At 43.7% G+C, this 18,235-nt stretch overlaps 2 protein-coding genes across 2 annotated transcripts in view; one reads left to right on the top strand and one right to left on the bottom strand.

Annotated features, from left to right (window-relative positions):
• Positions 1–1,324, bottom strand: part of LOC308063109 (netrin-4-like) — a 55,193-nt gene extending 53,869 nt beyond the window's left edge. Inside the window, exon 1 of the mRNA XM_080385657.1 lies at positions 45–1,324. Coding sequence (XP_080241783.1) covers positions 45–111 — 67 coding nt within the window. The 5' untranslated portion in view covers positions 112–1,324. The remainder of the gene's footprint in view (positions 1–44) is intronic.
• Positions 1,307–18,235, top strand: part of UROC1 (urocanate hydratase 1) — a gene marked incomplete at its 5' end in the record, with an annotated part of 47,321 nt that continues 30,392 nt past the window's right edge. The window contains 5 exons of the mRNA XM_080385705.1: positions 1,307–1,475; positions 3,690–3,817; positions 12,164–12,294; positions 15,014–15,107; positions 16,227–16,286. Coding sequence (XP_080241831.1) covers positions 1,307–1,475; positions 3,690–3,817; positions 12,164–12,294; positions 15,014–15,107; positions 16,227–16,286 — 582 coding nt within the window. The remainder of the gene's footprint in view (positions 1,476–3,689; positions 3,818–12,163; positions 12,295–15,013; positions 15,108–16,226; positions 16,287–18,235) is intronic.

The following is an 18,235-nucleotide window of genomic DNA, read 5'->3' as shown; positions in this document are numbered from 1 at the left end:
GGAAAAATTGTTTCAGAATGGCAATATTGATTTATTTTGCTTACCTGCTTCCCCATGGCCAGAAATAAAATAGTCCAGGAACACAATCAGCATGATGCCTTTATGCTGCATGGCTGTCAGTAAAATAGCTGTCCTCGGTGAAGCAAAAAAGAGCTGCAGTAATTCTACAGGTTTGGTGCTTGCATGGCTTTTCTGTATTTTCTTTCTTTCTTCCTTTCTGCTCACCTTCCTCTCAGTGTAGGGGTCAAGGCTGCTGTCTCATTCTTCTTGTTCTCTTTTGGGTCCAGAGGTGGGTTGGTTTTTTTTTTTTCAGGGCTGAGATGCCTTCTGGGTGTCACCCGTACATTGCTTCCAATAAATAAATAAATAACAAGGATTTTCTGTGTCTTTACCCCTCTCCATGCAGCGGGCCGGGGACGTTCACATCCCTGGCGCAGCCCCTCGAATGCACCATCGGGGGCTGATGCGACGCGGAGAGCTCTGTTCAGTCCGGTCCTTTGGGGTTGTTTGGATGCTATTTCGAAACTTTCGTTTCTGCTCCTTGCTTTTGGTGGAGCTTGGTTTTGGCTGTGCCTAGCTTCCCCCTGGCAACCTTCCCTACCCCCCCTCGCACCTCCCGCAGCCTGCTGCTACCCGGGGTAGCGGTGGGGTGCGGGCTGCGGGCACCCTGCTTTGTTAGGAGGGCTGCCCCGGTACCTTCTCTCCCTTCGCTCCCTGCAGCAGAGGGTCATAAGAAGAAAGTTGGCTTTCCTCCCTGAGAGATGATGAGAAGCAAGTGCTTTCTTGGCTCTTCTCTCTTTTTATTTTAGTTTGTTTTATTTTATTTGATTTCCCTCCTCCCTCCGCTGTCACGGAAGCCACTTCTCCCCCACCTCCGAGGGATTTGCTTCACACAGCGAGCGCCGGGGGATGAGAGTGAAAAACAAACCCGCCGCCAGCTCGGTGCGGTGCCCGGGAGATCCCCGCCGCCTGCTGCCGGCCCGCGGCTGCCGCCCGCCACCGGGGGCTGCGGCTGGGGGGGGAGCGCAGCCCGGGGCAGGGGAGGCTCCTGGGCGGGGGGCGCGATCCCCAGGGAAAAGGGGGGTGGGGTGGGGTGGAGGATCCCTCCTCCCGCCTGCTGGAGCGAGGATTGGGGCTGGGGGCTTCCTTCCCTCCCGAGGGCTGGGTAGTTATCTTCAAGTTTTGCCTCTGCCTCCCTTCGAGCCTCTAGCACATCTCTTAGTCCTAACGGGGCAGCTCTCCTCTCCGGTCCTGTCTGGCTGCAAAGGGGATTATTATAACATGTGATCTTCTTCCTGTTCTTTATATGTGCTTTTTTTTTTTTTTTTTTTTTTTTTTTTTTTTTTTTTTTAGGGTGGAGGAGGAGGATGTGTCGGTTCCGCACCTCCTGGTCGGCCGGGCTCGGTCCTCGTTGCGCTCCGATGCAGGCGTTGTTTTCCAGCCGCATCTTCTCCTCCAGGAGCCCGTGTCTGCGGGTGCGTGTCTGCGGGTGCGGGTGCGGGGTGCGCAGCCCGCCCGGCCGGCCTGCTGTCCTTGCAGCACCCTCTGCCAGGCGCCCGGCACATGGCACCTGCCCTGCGGCGGGGCACGGCGCGCAGCCCCCCCAGGCACCCCCCAGGCACCCCCCAGGCAGTCCCAGGGTGTGGGGAGAGTGGGAGGGGGGCTTTGGGGGTCTTAGGTATGGCTCACAGGGGCAGAAACACCGGGTTTCTTTACATAATTATAGACATGTCCCAGGCATCATATATGACATGTATGTCCCAGTCACACATGAGCTGGGACAAGGCAGGCAGTGAGGGGGCTTGGGACTTCCCAGGGAAGCCGAGGTGTCTGCTCTGGCACCACTGACACCCTGCCTGCCCCAGCCAACACCAGGCATGGCCCTGAAGTTGGATTTGCTCAAGTAACTCCAACACCAAACTCCCAGGGACACAGAGAGGCTCCAGCATATAGCGATCGGAGGTGAAAGTGCCCAGCCCTAGAAATAATTTTAATTCAGGGAGTGAGTTCCCCCTGCAGCTTCATTCTCTTTTTCTTCAGCTTTCACAGCAGCACACCACCATTAACTTCTGCTTGATGTCACAGAGGGAAGCAGGTCCGGTGGGAGCCCAAATGTAGACGAGGTTTTTCTTGTGCCCATGTGTGTGCAGGATCAGACCTTACAGGGATTTGGAGAATGTGGGTCATACAAAAAAGAGTAAGGAAAGATTTATTTCCCTTTGGCATGGAAATGCTTATGTAAGGCAGGGTTATTTAGCTAGGTTTTGGGGTAGAGTTTTCTGACTTGACCCTTATTTTCCTTTTATATATATATTTTAATAAGAAAACCCAATAGAAAATTTTCAGACAGGAAGGAGGCTTTTCTCTCCTCTTTTTGTCTTTGCCTTTTGTTCGAAAACAGCTAAAATACTGTATAATTAGAAAACAAAATTCTCCTGCCATAAATGACAGTTAGTATCCTTCAGAGAGTTTGAGTCTGCTGTGCGCTCAGCTCCCCTGAGATGTTCTGAGTTCTTTCAACTCAAGCATCTTCAGTGGGAGCTGGGGATGTGCAGTATGTCCTAGAGCTAAAACTGACGTGACATTAATGAGATGCTATAATTTAATAATTGTGCTTTCTTGTCATCGCTTGTTGATTGCTGCCTTTGTGGGAAAATGCAGTATTTTTTAACTCCTAGGTTTTAGGCTCATTCCTAACTGAAATGTTTCTCCCAGTTAATTTCATCAGGTTTAAACTATGGCGCTTGAGAAAATTCCTTGGCCAAGACTTGTAGTTCCATGGATGTAATAAAGATCAAGAAGCTCTTGTATAGTTTAAACAACAACTCAAAATGGAGAGCAATGTTCATGTGCACTGTAAGTGGACAACCAAAATTAAGTACATTAATTTATATAATATTGTGATGTCTGGATGGCAGTACCGTAAGACTTTATAGTTGTTGTTGACTGTGGGATATAAAAGTGACTTAGAACTGAAAGCCTTAATTCTTCCTCGCAGTTACTGCTTGTCTTGAGAAAACCACTACCAGTGCTAATGAGTACATTTCCACTTTAATAGTACTAAAATCCATTCATCCAGTGAGCTAAGAGGAGCTAACACCTAAAGGGAAAATTTTGCTGTTATCATTGACAACCACTGCTGTCTAGGAGATGAATTGATGAGATCTGAGGAACGGTTCATACCTAGAGGTGTCAAACAGAAAATGCCCATCTTATCTGAATAGTGATGCAAATAATAATTGTTAGCTGTAGTTAGATCCTAAACTATAGAAATGTAAATGCACAATCTTTGAGGTCTCAGACATCCAGACCATGACCCTCACTAGGACATTGGGGGAATCAGATAATTTGGAAAGTGACTGGGCTTGCTCTAGTGGCTTAGCACAGCACCAGCTGACAAAGCACCCAGAGAATAAACAGCAAAATTGTGAATCATTCATTTTGGGGGTGGAGGGAAGAGCCAATGGCATGGCACAGAGTGGGGAGGTGTGTCACCTGTGCTGCCTGGCCTCTCTGCTTGACAAGGCTGTTTGCAAAAGTCAGAGGACAGGCTGTGCTTTTCCAGATCACCCCGGAGTGGTGGTACATCTGAATTGCTTAGCATCTTGCTTGCCTGCACCCTTTGTTTCCTGTTCCTTGTACTTCTTCAGTTTGCCGTGCCTTTCATCCTCCTCCTATTTCCCCAGCAGCTATGACCAGCCTGAAGGAAATTTGTCGTGGCCTTCCTCTCTACCCTTTGCCTGAAAACAAAGGTCAGAGGAAAGGAATACCCCATGCACCCGTGAGAACACCTAATCTCACTGCTCAGGAGAAAAAGGTAACATGGGGTTTCACAGGGCCTCACTTCTTTTACAGCTAAATGCAACTTGGGGCAGCAGACCTGATTGCCTCAAATGCTTTTCTGAATGTGCACCTAAACTTTGTGGCAAATTGTTTCCATGGTGCTATAATTTCAGTGGGTAATGGGACAAAGTACTGGAAATTCTTGGTGCTTGCTTTCTTCCTCCCCCAGAGGTACGCAGGTTGATATGAGGGAGATTTGCTGCACAACAGCTTCCACGACTTTAAATGGCTAAAGAAGACGCATTAGACTTCAATGCTGTCAATCCAGCATTGTTCCTTGGAGGTGAAATTATGAATGCTGTTGCAAAACCACTGCATATGTATGGGAGTGAAAGATAACCCCTCAAATACAATAAACATCAAATGTGAAGAATCAGCATCATGGTACAAGCTACAATTCTGTATATTTGCATAAAAGATCCAAAGACAATTTATTTTAACCAATAGTCTGAACATCCTGGAATTTAGGCAAGTTTGTAGGAAATGGAATTAATTATTTGTCTTAGTTGTGTAATTCTTTTTGTCTCTTTGTTTGAATAGTCTACGTACACACTAAAGTAATCATTGCATTATTTCATGTTAGAAATTTTTAAAAAGCAGCAGAACGTAATGCTCAGTGGGTGGAGATCCTTAGGAATTTGTGTGGGAGAGGATAAGGTGGGTTCCTTAGTTTGAAAGTCTGTGCTTCATCACATGTAACATCACTTAAAATGTGACATTGTAGTCAGAACACACAAGTTCCTTCCCCACTAACAAGTTGCATGCAACCTCCTTGCCTTCGTGGGAGTTTCCCCCTGGCATCAGCAGCCAAATTCTTTCAAAGTCCACTTCCACAAGCAGAGGAGAGCCTAGTCAAAGGGTAGAAAGAGGAACAGCTGTGATATGTCTGATGAGGGTTTACTTCAATGTCAGGAGCATTCGTGGCTGAGGCATCCTGTCTGTGCCTGGGACAGCTCAGACATATGGAAGTGTGGCTAAGCATGCAGAAGAGGTCTGTGGTGATGGCTGTGAAGATAAAGCAGTAGGGAGTGAGCTTTACTGCATGTCAGAACATTGCCAATCATCTCCCTTTTTTATTCCTTGCCTTTGCTAAATCCCTTTTCCCCAGGAGAAGTCTGCTAAAGCATGAAGGAGTCCATGTTGCAGGGGAGGAGATGGTATCTCCTAAAAGGATGCCAAACCTTACCCTTTACCTGGGGAAAGAAAGGTGATGACAGTCCTCACTCCCTATATAGAAACTGGAATAGTTTGCTGCCTCCTGTAAGTGTTGCAGGAGTGATCTTGGAGTTCAAGATCCTTAGGACAGCAAGGAGGGCGTACGGCAAGATACTGTGGCAAGTGGTCAAGCCACACCACCTAAGTCGCAGAAGGCAAAGACAGGGACTGGGAGAATGGAGAACTACCCATTGTAGGAGAAGATCAGGTTTGAGGCCATCTAAGGAACCTGAAGGTGTACAAGTCCTTGGGACCTGATGAGATGCATCTGTAAGTCTAAAGGGAACTGGCAGATGAAATGGCTAAGCCACTATCCATCATATTTGAGAAGTTGTGGCAGTTTGGTGAAGGTCCCATGGACTGGAAAAGGGGAAACATAACCTCCATTTTTAAAAAGGGAAGTAAGGAAGACCTGGGAAACTAAAGGCCAGTCAGTCTTACCTTGGTGCCTGGCAAGGTCATGGAGCAGATCCTCCTGGAAACTGTGCTAAGGCACATGGAAAATAAGGTGGTTGGTGACAGCCAGCACTGATTCACTAAGGACAAGTCATGCCTGACAAATGTGGTGGCTTTCTATGACAGAGTTACGGTGTTGATAGATCAGGGAAGAAGAACTGATGTCATCTACCTGGACTTGCAAAGCTTTTGACGCTGTCCTGCACAGCATCCTTGTCTCTAAACTGGAGAGACATGGATTTGATGGGTGGACCACTCAGCAGATAAAGAATTGGCCGGATGGTCACACTTAAAGAATTGTAGTCAACAGCTCAATGTCCAAGTGGAGACCAGTGATGAGTGGTATTCCTCAGGGGTCTGTACTGGGACCGGCACTGTTCAACATCTTTGTCTGTGACATGGACAGTGGGATCAAGTGCACCCTCAGCAAGTTTGCCAACAACACCAAGCTGTGTGGTGTGGTCAACACATTGGAGGGAAGGGACGCCATCCAGAGGGACCTGGACAGGCTTCAGAGGTAGACTCAAGTGAACGCCATGAAGTTCAACAAGGCCAAGTGCAAGGTCCTGCACATGGGTCAGGGCAATCCCAAACGCAAACACAGGCTGAGCAGAGAATTGATTGAGAGCAGCCCTGAGTAGGCCTTGGGGGTGTTGGTGGACAAGAAGTTCAACATGAGCCAGCAATGTATACTTACAGCTCAGAAAGCCAACTGTATCCTGGGCTGCATGAAAAGCAGCGTGATCAGCAGGTTGAGGGAGGTGATTCTCCCCCTCTGCCCTCATGAGACCCCACCTAGAGTACTGTGTTCACCTCTGGGACCCGCAGCATAAGCAGGACATGGACCTGTTGGAGTGAGTCCAGAGGAGGCCACAAAGATGATCAGAGGGCTGGAGCACCTCTCCTATGAAGCCAGGGTGAGAGAGTTGGGGTTGTTCAGTTTGGAGAAGAGGAGGCTCCAGCAAGACCAGAGAGCAACCTTCCAGTACCTGAAGAAGCCTACAAGAAAGCTGGAGAGAGACTTTTTACAAGGGCATGTAGTGACAGGACAAAGGGCAATGGTTTTAAATTAAAAGAGGGTAGATTGAGATTAGATATTAGAAAGACATTATTTACAGTGAGGCTGGTGAGACACTGGAACAGGTTGCCTGGAGCAGCTGTGGATGCCCCATCCCTGAGAGCATTCAAGGCCAGGCTGGATGGGGCTTTGAGCAACCTGGTCTAGTGGAAGGTGTCCTATGATTCTAAGATGGCAGTAGACTGGGTTTGTGGCCCCAGTCTACTGCCATTCATCCCTCCTTCTTACCTACCACATGCAATAAGAAGTCATGCTAGTTTGTTGGGTTTTTTTATTAGACTTTTAAAGGTTTAAAGGACTAGACTTTTAAAGGTTTAGAGTTAGAGGCTCAGCTGGTATTTATTTTATATCTGAAAGGTCAAATATCTTTTTTTTTAAGAGGTGTTCCATGCTTAGAAAAGCATGTAGACAGAAAAGTTGTCTGTCTAGAAGTTGTTTTTTAAGTCTCAAGACAGGCTTCCAGATTTTGTTGATAGTGTGTAATGCTGAGCATATTGTGAGACTTGTCTTTATATATGACACTGTGTTCATTTTCTAATTGAAGCACTCAGGGGAAGCTTTGACAGAAGTGAAGTTAATAATGCTCTGCTGATTTCCTCAGGATTTGTACCTCTCTTCATATGCCTTCATACCAGTTTTAGCCCTTTCTACAATAATACTTAGCACTACCAGTGTTTTGTTTTCTTGGGCCTCCTTTTCTGGTTCTGATAGAAATCCTTTAAGGGAGATTTACAAAGTTCTGTGTGTTTGGGGACTTGCTGAAGAGATATATAACCCTCCTGTTGTACCAACTTTAATCCTCTTGAATAAATCAAGCCATTTCTCAGAACTGATTCTGTTTAAATGTTTCCTGAGTTCTCTTCCTTTGGCATTCTTTGCCTGAGGCCTGAAGCAGCCACATCCTCTCTCTTCCCTCCACCGCTCGGGAAACCCTAGTTTTCCATTTCTGAGCATCTGTATCTTAATGTAAAAATACTACAGAGAAACTACCCTTAAAATCTTATGGTATGGTGGTGTGTCCCCTGCAGAACAAGGATGCTGCATGCTTAATCCTCACTGACATTCAGGTAAAGCTGGAGCACCTTGGGAGGACTGTGCACTTCTCAGTGTTGCTCAGAATCAGAAGAAAATGGTATGCCTTCATCCAGGCAGTGATTCCCTTATGTATCTTAGAGCCAAGTCATGTTACAGACTTGCTGCTACCCCAGCATGATCATCTGTCACCTGATTGCAGTATCACTTGTGTTTCTGTCATAGGGCTCTGAGGTCAGTAATGGGCCTTGATGACCTTGATGAGCTTCACCTAAGGTCTCCACCCATGCCCTCTGCCCATAGGCTTAGGAGCTCCATTTAAGCTTAGGCCTAGGATTTCAGTTTCAGTTATGTTGGAGATGTATCTGTCTCTTGTCCTGTCAGAGGCTGTCCCTATGCCCAGCTGTGGCCTTCACTGATCTTGTCTCCAACCTGTAGGCTAACTTGCTACTGTGGACCTTCCTCGTGATCTCTGGGCCCTGTCTTTCTATGGTAGCCATCTCCAGACCTGACCCTGAGCTACATCCTTAGCTGGGCCCCAGATGTGCACATCACCACAATCCTGCCTGATGACCTGGACTCCTGGTGGAACCTGGCTGCAATCCCTGGGCTGCCCTGCTCACCTCCCTGGGGTGCTATGAGGCTGGACCCTGGCTGGTGAGGTGCCTGTCCTGTTGGCTCTGTTGCTCTGTTTGGCTCCCTGTCCCTTAGGGAGCATGTGGCCTTGCTGCTTCATGACATTTTAGTACAGAGAGCTGAAAACCAGAGCCTGTGAGGTCGTGTAGCACCTGAAGTTCTTCAACTTCCTAGAGAAGCAGAGGAGCACTTGACCTTAATGGTTGCTTTACACATCCATAAATGAGGCCCCTTCTAAAAGGTATTATGTGGATTGGGAAGGCCAATGTCTTGCCTCATGTTTTGGAACATCTGGATGATAAAGACCTTGGTTAATCTTTCACAGCCTGTAGGGCATTTATAGGAATAGCCAGTCAGAAATCACCGTGTTTACTTCCCGACCGAGCTGATCTAAACTGGGACCTATTAGGAAGACTAATACATGAAAGGAAAATGTTGCTGTTTAGAGAATAGTGCCACCAAAAATTCTGGGCCTGGATATCATCTGGTGGAAGATGACAGGTGGGAGGCAGCAATGGCTCCACTGGAAAAGGGGCAGAACTAAGAAAGAAACTCTTGTAGAGCTAAGGAGTAGCTTCCTTTCCTCATTCTTCCCTTACCTTGGTAAACAGGGAGATTGCAAATCTGAGTGTTTGAGTGTCTCAAGATTCTTAAACTGGAAGTTCTGATCTTATTAGAAAATGGAAATGAATGATATACCTTCTGAAGAGGCGCTGGCTCTTCAACAAACACCGATTAACAAAGAGGCTAGTATACTTGATTTCTCAAGAGAACCTCCCAACAAAAATATTTACTGCTAATCAATTGGAGAAGGATTTCATGGGTTCTTTTAACTACGTTCTGCGGACATTGAAAGGTCTGAATCTTGATTGAATAACAGCAGGATCATGTTTTACTGTATAAATGCCAGTGAATTAAAAAACCAGTCACTATTAGGGTGTCTTGAGCTTAAACACAAGAATCAAATGTTAGATCCAATTGGCATATCTAAGAGGAAGACTTTGTATCCTATGCTTGCATTGCACTGAGCTGAACTGAACCAGTAACCCAGCAAATTCAGAGTGGGTTTTTTAAAGCAGCCTATTCAGGCTCAAGCTTCTAAATGCAATTGATTAATTCTCTAAGATACCAATGACCTCTGGATCTGTTTTTTCAGAGGTGCTGAGCATGTGCAGCTTAAGCTTCTGTCAGTAGAAGTTACCAACAGGAAGAACACCTAAATATCAAATGCACAACATCTAATATTCAGAATGCAATGTGTCAGTTATAGGTAAATCCATCCTACTTAAAGGTTATAGTAATGTTTTATATGGTGCTTTAATGAAATGTAAGGAATAATGACCTTGTATTGCCTTTCCACAGATGCATGATGATCAGCCTATTTGAATTTGCTTCTTGAGTGCTTTTCTCTAGGTTATTCAGTTTATGACTCAATAATAAATATGCAAAATTCTTCCTGATGTAAATGGCAATTGCCCTTTCATAAAGCAGTCAGGCTCCATCTAAGCAATTTTAAGCACCTCAGCTCTCCTATTGAGAGACTGTTTCAGAATCTCTTATATTTAAATTTTTCTAATTTCAAGACTACATTTTTTTATGGCTAATTCACAGCTAGTTATTCCTCTTTCAGCATTTCCTTGAAGCTCCTTCCTGCTTTGACATTTATCCTGCAGTGAGACAGCAATCAAATGTCACCTTTGTTCAGTTAAGCTAAACAAGCCACAGTCTTAGTCCTCTTTTATAAGATCTCTATTGTCTGTGCATCCAAGGCATCCTTCCCACCCTTCGTGTAATATCCAAGTTCATGTTTCATTAATGTTTGCATCATCAAAATTCAGGCTTCTGCTAATGTGTAACATTAATAGGATAGAGGCTCAGTTTAAGTGAATTTATTTGAAAATCCAAACAGATTTTGCTTGCTTGTATTTTTAGAGCTAAGAGAAATATTTGCCCATCAGTTTCATTATAATATAAATAATACATTGATCAAAGAATGAGTGAGCCTTGCCAAATTGGAAGCAAAACACTCATCCTGATAGTTCTCGGTAGTTCTTACAGGCAGCCAAAATGCCAAATGTGGCAATGTTTTCCTCTCAATTTTGTTGTTGTTAGGGGTGTAGGTGATTTTATTCTTACTTTAGAAATTCCTTAATATCTAGAATCCACTGTGATAGCTGCTTGCCTCTGAGATTGACTTTGAAAATCCCCACATATTTTGTCATTGTGTGGATATAGCTGGGATTTTTGTATTTATTAATAATGATCACTTGAAAAATGATTGTTTATCTAATTGGAGAAGAATAAGATGGTGTTTGAAGATGGAATTTGCATTTTCCCGTCTGGTAAATAGGTTTCCCCCCCTTGTCATTCTCTGTGTGGAATGGCAAATCTGATTTGTAGCGTTTTACTGGTCTGATCCACAGCTGGTGTAAATCAGTATAGCTTCACTGATCTGAAAGGGTCTGACCCATATGCCTGTTCAGTAGCAAGTGTGCCAACAAAAATGTCTCCTGATATGGGGCGTTTTTAGATTTAGAGATGTTGTTCTCCGTGTGGTTTAAGGTATGTGAGGCCAGCGTGCTCAAATGAAAGGACTGGAGAGCTCTATCCATAAGAGCCAGACCATAGTTGTGTTGAATGAGGATGTTTATTACTGAGCTGAGGGCTTTATAGAACTTTTCAGGACTTCTTACTGGGATGGATGGGGCTGATACCTAGACTGGATGGATCTACCTGTCTTTGTTCTAGATGTCTGTACTACAGCCCACCCCTTCCCTTCCTCCAGAAAATACCTGCTTCCATAACTCTTTGAAGTGCCAATGGCAAGCGTCACAAACATGGGGAATTCTTGCTATACCCAACCCTCTCCAAAACTGGGCTTTCCTGGTTGTTTTGTAGACTGTGATCGGATTTGGAAACAAGCTTGATCCCTTTTTATCCTTTCCACAGCCATTAAAAATCAGTGTAATGAAGATATGAAGTTCAATATGATTTGTGAATCCCTTCAACTAGAAGTAGTTTGGATAGTGTCACCATTTGTCAGGGAACTGACAAGATCTTTTAACATCTTTGTATGAAATTGTTGTTTTAAAGATTACAAGTTCTCTATTCTCATTATGGTTTTAATGAAACGGAACATGTAATACAGAGACATGACTTAACAGACTGTTACTAAAGATAATGATTTCTTTATGGTTTCTTTCATCTAAAAGGACATACTGTACTTTGCAAACCATGGGTGATGTCTTTGAAGGCAATAGGGAGTATAAGCCACTTAGCATCGTCTGCAGAATTTAATTTGGTGCCTAGTAATCACTTCAGCTAATTTGGAAGTAGCATCAATAAAATAATGTAAACCACCACCCTCTGCAAAACATTAAGATGCTAAATGTAGTGAATCTTTAATAAAACTTACCCCAAGAACATCTTCATCTGGGAGTATGTCACAGAACTCAGGGCTAAGATCCCTTTTTTGAATGGGAAGTACAGTATGGTCTTCAGTGTCTCTAGGAGTTCAGGGTCTCAGTCTAAGGATTTCTGAACAATGTTTTCCTTGGTAGTTCAGTGCCCCCTAGCACTGTCAGAGGGAATTTGTCCATGTCTGATATTGATAGGACTGAGCACTATTTAACCCATCTCTAAGGTCTCTCCATGCAGATTCAGAGGGGTGGGACAGGGAGGGTTACATGTGTACAGAAATTGAATCTACAAGGAAAGATGCAGGTAGAAATACTTGAGTAGGAAAGCAGGAATGGAGCTCCCCTGGTGTGAGCTTGGCCTTTTGAATTATACCACCCTTGGGATAGCTTAGGCAACCTTCCGGCTCAGTCTGATTAAAGTTCAGGACCACTCACCTCCATTTCTCTTTTACCTCAATTTGTCTCTCTTGGTTTTTTTTGGCAGCTGGCTTTGCGCAATGCCTTGCGTTATTTCCCACCTGAAATACAGAAGAAGCTGGCACCGGAATTTGGTGAAGAACTCAGGCTATACGGCCATATCTATATGTACAGATTCTTTCCAGATATTGAGATGAGGTAAGGACTAGATGGTTCACGTTGTATTTGGCTGCCATTTCCTTACCAGCTTTCACCTGTGGAACTGACCTTTACATAACGACATTGCTGTGTCCTAATTTACCTCTTGTAGAAGTCATGTCATAACATACTAATGAAGTGCATCAGCTGAATAAATTGGATGTTCTGTGTATCACTAGGTAGCAGTGGTTTCATTTCCAGCGAGGGATACTGAATGTTTTGGTATACGCTTCGATCAAGGTGCATAACAGTGACCCTTCATTCTCCAGCTTTCATCCTGTTTTCTGTCCTCGTGACAGTCCCATGGGATTAGGACAGACGGTGTGCACCCTTCTGGATAGGCTGTGGCAGGGCCAGGACAGTCTCACTGCTGGAAAGCTCAGCACCACTCAACACAGGAAAAGGACGGTGTAAAGTTGTGTGCTTGATAATGCCAGCTTTACCATACACAGAGATCCCAAACGCTCTGCCCCATGGCAAGTCTTAGTTTCTAGAGGCCAGACATTACTCAGAGACCTCTGATTGCAACCTGGGCAAAAAACTTGCAATAGTCCAGAGCTGCTGTGTGTCAAGTCTCAACTGAACCAAGAGGTAAGATTAGATGAGTGGTTGGCTTGAGAACTGCTGTGAGTGGCTGGTTTTTTCCCAGTCTCGCAGAGAAGGCTTTCTGGCCTTAAAAGAAAGATGGTATGTATTTCCAGCATTGGAACCTATATCTGACCCTGGTTTGTAATACGCTGTGCCTGTTGATCTTGGAGCATCACTTCATTCTAGAGCTGATGGGGCTAATATTTGTGGAGCAGAACAGTTTTAGAGAGGGCTGCCAGGGGCTAGCTGCTTTTTTTAGGCTGATTGATTCCTTTTTGCATCCAGCAGGGGCCTGGTTAATGTCTATACAGAAATCTGAATAAAACAAGCAATGAGAAAGCACTCTGATTTCCACAGATATCCATATTTCTGTGCTGTTCGTACTAGTTTGGGGTCAGCTCTTGCAAAATCCAGCTAAGGAAGTACACCTGGAAGACTGTCTGAAAGATATTGCAGAGCTGGACTTCAGAGAACCCTAGTCCTGAACTACAGATGTGGGCACCATCCAAGTGGGCTTGCATGAGACAGTCCACCAGCTTGTTTCCATCACTGGCATCAGTGACTCTTTGATAGCTTCGAATATTTTTTTCTTTGTGACCGTTTCACTCATCACTCAACAGAGATTCTTACAGTTTCAGATTAAGAAAGTGCCTTTTGTTCTCTGTAGTCTGGTAGTATTTGAGTTTTGTTCTGCATGTCCCAGGGAGCACAGTCCAACTTGGTTCTGTTCCATTTAACAGCCATGTTCCTGTACCAGCATACTCAGCCGATATTTGAACTCTGGGCTTCTTATGTTCTGAGCAATATTACGTGGAAATATCACCTCTTGATGAATTGGTATAATTCCACAGAAGTCCTATTATTTTATCACATCAAGCTTAAAAAAGCAGAAAACACTAATAAAAAAAGTATTGTGGAAAAACTCAAATGCTTTCCCTCCTCATTTGGCAATGACTACAAGGCATTTATTTTAATATCCTGATGTAAAAAGCTAGGATAGCATGCATATGATTATGGGAGGAGCCCATTTGCTAAGTGTGTAGAATATACATTCCAGATCTTGGCTCATGAACTGGTCAGTGGATGTCCAATTTTTTTTTTTAGTTGGCACTCTTTAGCCTAACCTTTTCAGTGTAACTGTCTTCCCTCTACAAAGCAAGAGTCCAGCCATTGAATGTCTATGGTTCAATAAAAGGAAGATCATTTAGAAACCATGTCAAATGATCCTATCTACCTTTAGGAGTTTCCAGCATCTGTAATGGAGTTGTTACTTGCAGAAAGGCAAAGAGCAAAACTCGTGATCAATGGTTTCACTTCCTTTTGGTATCATACCTTGGAGACCTCGGCACAATTGTATTAAGACCTGTGGAAACACAGCAAAGGAACTGCTCCTGCCTGAAGAGCTGCAGTATAAATCTAAGACCAGAAATTTTAGAGCAATTTGATAGGACAAACAGATGGTGGAGAAGGTATGTGAGATGATTGTGGCAGTTAGCACTGAAGCATGTTAGTGCTAGGAAACCTGACTCAGAATACCTTTGTGAGTGTACCTTACCTCTCAGCTTTGTGGATGGAATGCATCTTATTCAGTAAAAAGGCCCATATTCTCCAAACTAGTTCAGTTTTTGAGAGCTTCTTTGGGTCTGAAATTCAAGCTGGATGTTTTTTTTCTTAGTAGGATCTTAAATAACAAGGGCTGATGGGCCTGAAGGCAACTTCCACTGATGCTGTTTTCCTTGGCACTGCAAGACTTGGCTGCTTAGCCTGGCAACCGTGTCACAGAGGCCAGTTCCAGGATTCCCAAAATAGTGAAGTTAAAAAGCAATGAGAGCTCTTGGCCACCATATTTATAATTGATTGGGGTTAACTAAGTAAGCAAATAAGCTGAATATAGTTTTTCCCCCTTGCTTAGTTTTGATAACAGTTAAAACCTGATTTGTTTGGGAAGTTATTTATGTAATTTTAGATCTGCACTTTTCTCCTTTTTTCTTTATTTCCCCTTCCCTCCTGAATAAGAGCTTGCAACCCAAACAAATGTGTTGGCATACGGGGGTATTTCTGTGGGGTATGTTGTTGTGGTTGCCCTGTGAGTCAGAGTATCTCTTCTAATTTTTTGTGACTACTGTTTCAGAGCGTACCCCATAGCAGAATACCCGTGCAAGACCAAATCAGCTGCTGCCATTATGTTGATGATCATGAATAATCTGGATCCCTCGGTGGCTCAGGTAAGGTACGGTGAAAATAAGGAACCTGGATTCACAGGGCAGCAGCAAATCTGCATGTTGCTTCCTGTACGTGCGCTCACATAAAAATTGAAGAATTGAGGCATATAGGGGAAATTAATCCTTGTGCAGATGATCCTCCTTCCATGAACTGAATAGAATTTTAGTTGTTGATAAGCCTTTTGCTGGTCCTGTGCCCCAGGGTACCTGCCAGCCCCTGTATGTGTAGAGCTGGCTGCTGTGTGTGTTAGCCAAGCAGGCCAATGTCTGAGGAGCCAAGGCAGCCTTCTTATGGGTGATGTCCTAGAACATCCTTTTCTCTGAGACGAAGCCTGCAAGGGACTGAATGTGATTCTGTGCTTTTCTTTTCGGTTATATTTTGATTCCTAAGGTTTGGCATCTTTTGTATTAAGTTCTTTAGTTTCCTGCTGTGCAGTTCTGAATTGTGCACAGTGGGTCCTGGTCCTAATGCAGACCTCTGAGGCCTCCAGCAACACTAGCAAGGCTCATTCCAGTTCCCACTGCATACAGGAGCTTGGTCGCTGTCTGTGAGACAGGTAGAGTTCAGGTCCTAGTATGTTGCTCCTACAACTCACGCTGAAAAATTATTGCTGATGCTTCCTGTATCTTTGAAAGCTTGTCCCTCAAGGACCGATTGACCAGAGGATTACAGGACCAGAGTCTGTCCTTACAAGCACTACCCAGTGTAATGCATCTTTTTGCAAACGGCAGGGGAGAGGCCATGCAGCTATGCCCCGCTGGTCATAGACTCTTCCAGTGCTAAAGGCTAGTGGCAACCAAACTATAAGCTCACTCAGTCCCTCTTTAAGGGAGTTTATTGGATGTCTGTCTGATACAGAAACTGCAATTAAGCAATCACTTTGTAGTATTCTGCATCCAAAATACCATTATAGCAATTACAAACACCTCATTTTGAAAAAGGTTTTTAATTTATTCTTGAATTATCACTTTTAGGATGGTATTTTCTGATTTCGATAATCTAAAGAGTGTTGATGCTGTATGCTCTAGAAGAGATTTATTACTGAGATTACAAAAATTGCTTGGAGATAGCATGAAATGTTTCAGAAAAGTGTTTGCCTTATGGTTAAATTCTCTTTTCAGTTTCCTCAGGAGCTTGTCACTTACGGAGGAAATGGGCAGGTCTTCAGCAACTGGGCGCAGGTAGGCCGTTGCTGCTTTTGCAACTTGTTTCATGAAACCAGTTTTACCCTCCCCCATGCATATTCTGCTTAGGCAGTTTGTGATAATTCTTGGCAATCGTTGTCTCAAAATACTCCAAAACATCCTGTCTGGATATAGGAATGCTCAGTTACGAACGGCATAGATGGGAGAGCTTTATTTAGTAAGGAGAACACAGGCAGCCCAACAGAAATACTAAACATAATACCATAAACATACCAAACTGTGTTTGATGATGTAAAGACCAGTTCTTGGTCTTTCTCTGATGCATTTGAATGTGTCTGTTTGTTTTACACAGATACTTTTAGAGTAAAAATGAATTCTAGGAAACAAAAAAAGTCTATCTTTTGCTTGCTTGTTTCTCGTACTTTTGCAACATTTTTCAAAACAATTAGTGGACTAAAAAAAAAGGTTTTGATTTAAGAAAGTGCAATCCCGAGTCTTTTTCTAAGCAAATCAGATTAGCTGTAAATATTTACATGCTAGCTGGCCAGATCATAGTGCACTTTATTGTGTTGCCTAGCAATGTTATCCCTGATCTTCTGAAAAAAATGGCAGGTGGGTAAAAGCCTGTCTAAAATTGAAGCTGGGGTGTTTAAGGTGTAGTTGTATAATCTCTGTTCTTCTTTAGCCAAAAATGGCAATACATACACTTATTTTAATCCAAGTACTGCGAAAAGCACGTAGGAAACATTTTCAGTAGACCTTTGGCATCAGCAACATGTGTGACACGTTTTGTATGAGCTCAATTTATTCTCTCAAGAAAAAAAATATTCTCTGGGGTCTGAACGCTCTACAGGTGTGTAGTGGAAGGAGGAACATTTAGTGAACAACCATCCTGAGCAACTATGGATAGGGATAAAGGTGGTTATTCTGAAATGCCAAAACCACATCATCCCTACAGCCTCTAGTATGCCCCAAGGCCACAGAGCGGGGACAGGTGGAGATGTGGCATTGAGTTTTGCAGTGCAGAGCAGAAATGACAGGTAAAAAGCTACATCACCCTGAAGGGCAGCATCACTCCCAAAGGGCTGGGAAGATGTTGTTTTCTGATTCTGCAGCTTACATAAGCAAAAGCTGGCTTAAGGAGCCAACTTCTATCATAAACGATAATGTATACAACTTTTAGTTTTATCTGAATCTGGCTTGCTTGTTTAAAAAAAACCAAACAAACAGCAAAACTAATGTGCAAATATAGTTCCTAGTTAGGGGACAGGAATGGATTCCTCACTGTAACATGGGACTGAGTGACCTGGGTTTTCCTCCCAGTTTGTGATTTTTCATTTGTGGCTAAAAGAAAACTCATGCTTTCATTTTCTAATCTGGTAAATGGGAGTTAAATGGAAGTCTTAGGCAGCTTTTGAGGTAAAACTGTTCTGACTGCTTTTAAAAGAAAGGCACCATGGCAATGCACACCATTTCTTTATTCTGTGTATTAATTAGTAAATGCCAGTTAACTAATACCTGTTAACTACATGAGTTTTACAGCATTTCTGATGTGAAATATATAGCAGCCTTGACTGGACTGACATCCCTTAGGCAGGTGCAGGGCTGCAAGGTGAAGTAGAAGGGCTGCCAAAGTAAAAAATTATTTTCTTTTCTCTTGTTCTTATCCAAGCCAGAGCTATGACCTGCAGTTGTTTCACAGCAGAACAAACAAAACCTTTTTGTTTTTGCTTACTTAGGGTAGCAATCACATGAATATTTCAGTTATGACAGAACATTTTGTTCTCTTTGTGGCTTGAAAACAACATGCTTTTTTGGAAATCTATCATTGCAAAATTCCTAGTGAAAAGGTTCAGTTTGGTTTATATCATCCCTGCAGACCTGTGCTTTCTTCTGAATGATTTTAAAAGAACAAACCATGTCCAGAGCTAACTTTACAAGCCTGCAGACAACAGAACTGTTCCTTAAGCTAGGAAAGGCCTTTG

Source organism: Falco punctatus (assembly GCF_963210335.1).
Source record: "Falco punctatus genome assembly, chromosome: 4".
NCBI lineage: Eukaryota > Metazoa > Chordata > Aves > Falconiformes > Falconidae > Falco > Falco punctatus.
Note: the sequence above shows the minus strand (reverse complement) of the source record. Positions and strands in the feature narration are given on the sequence as shown.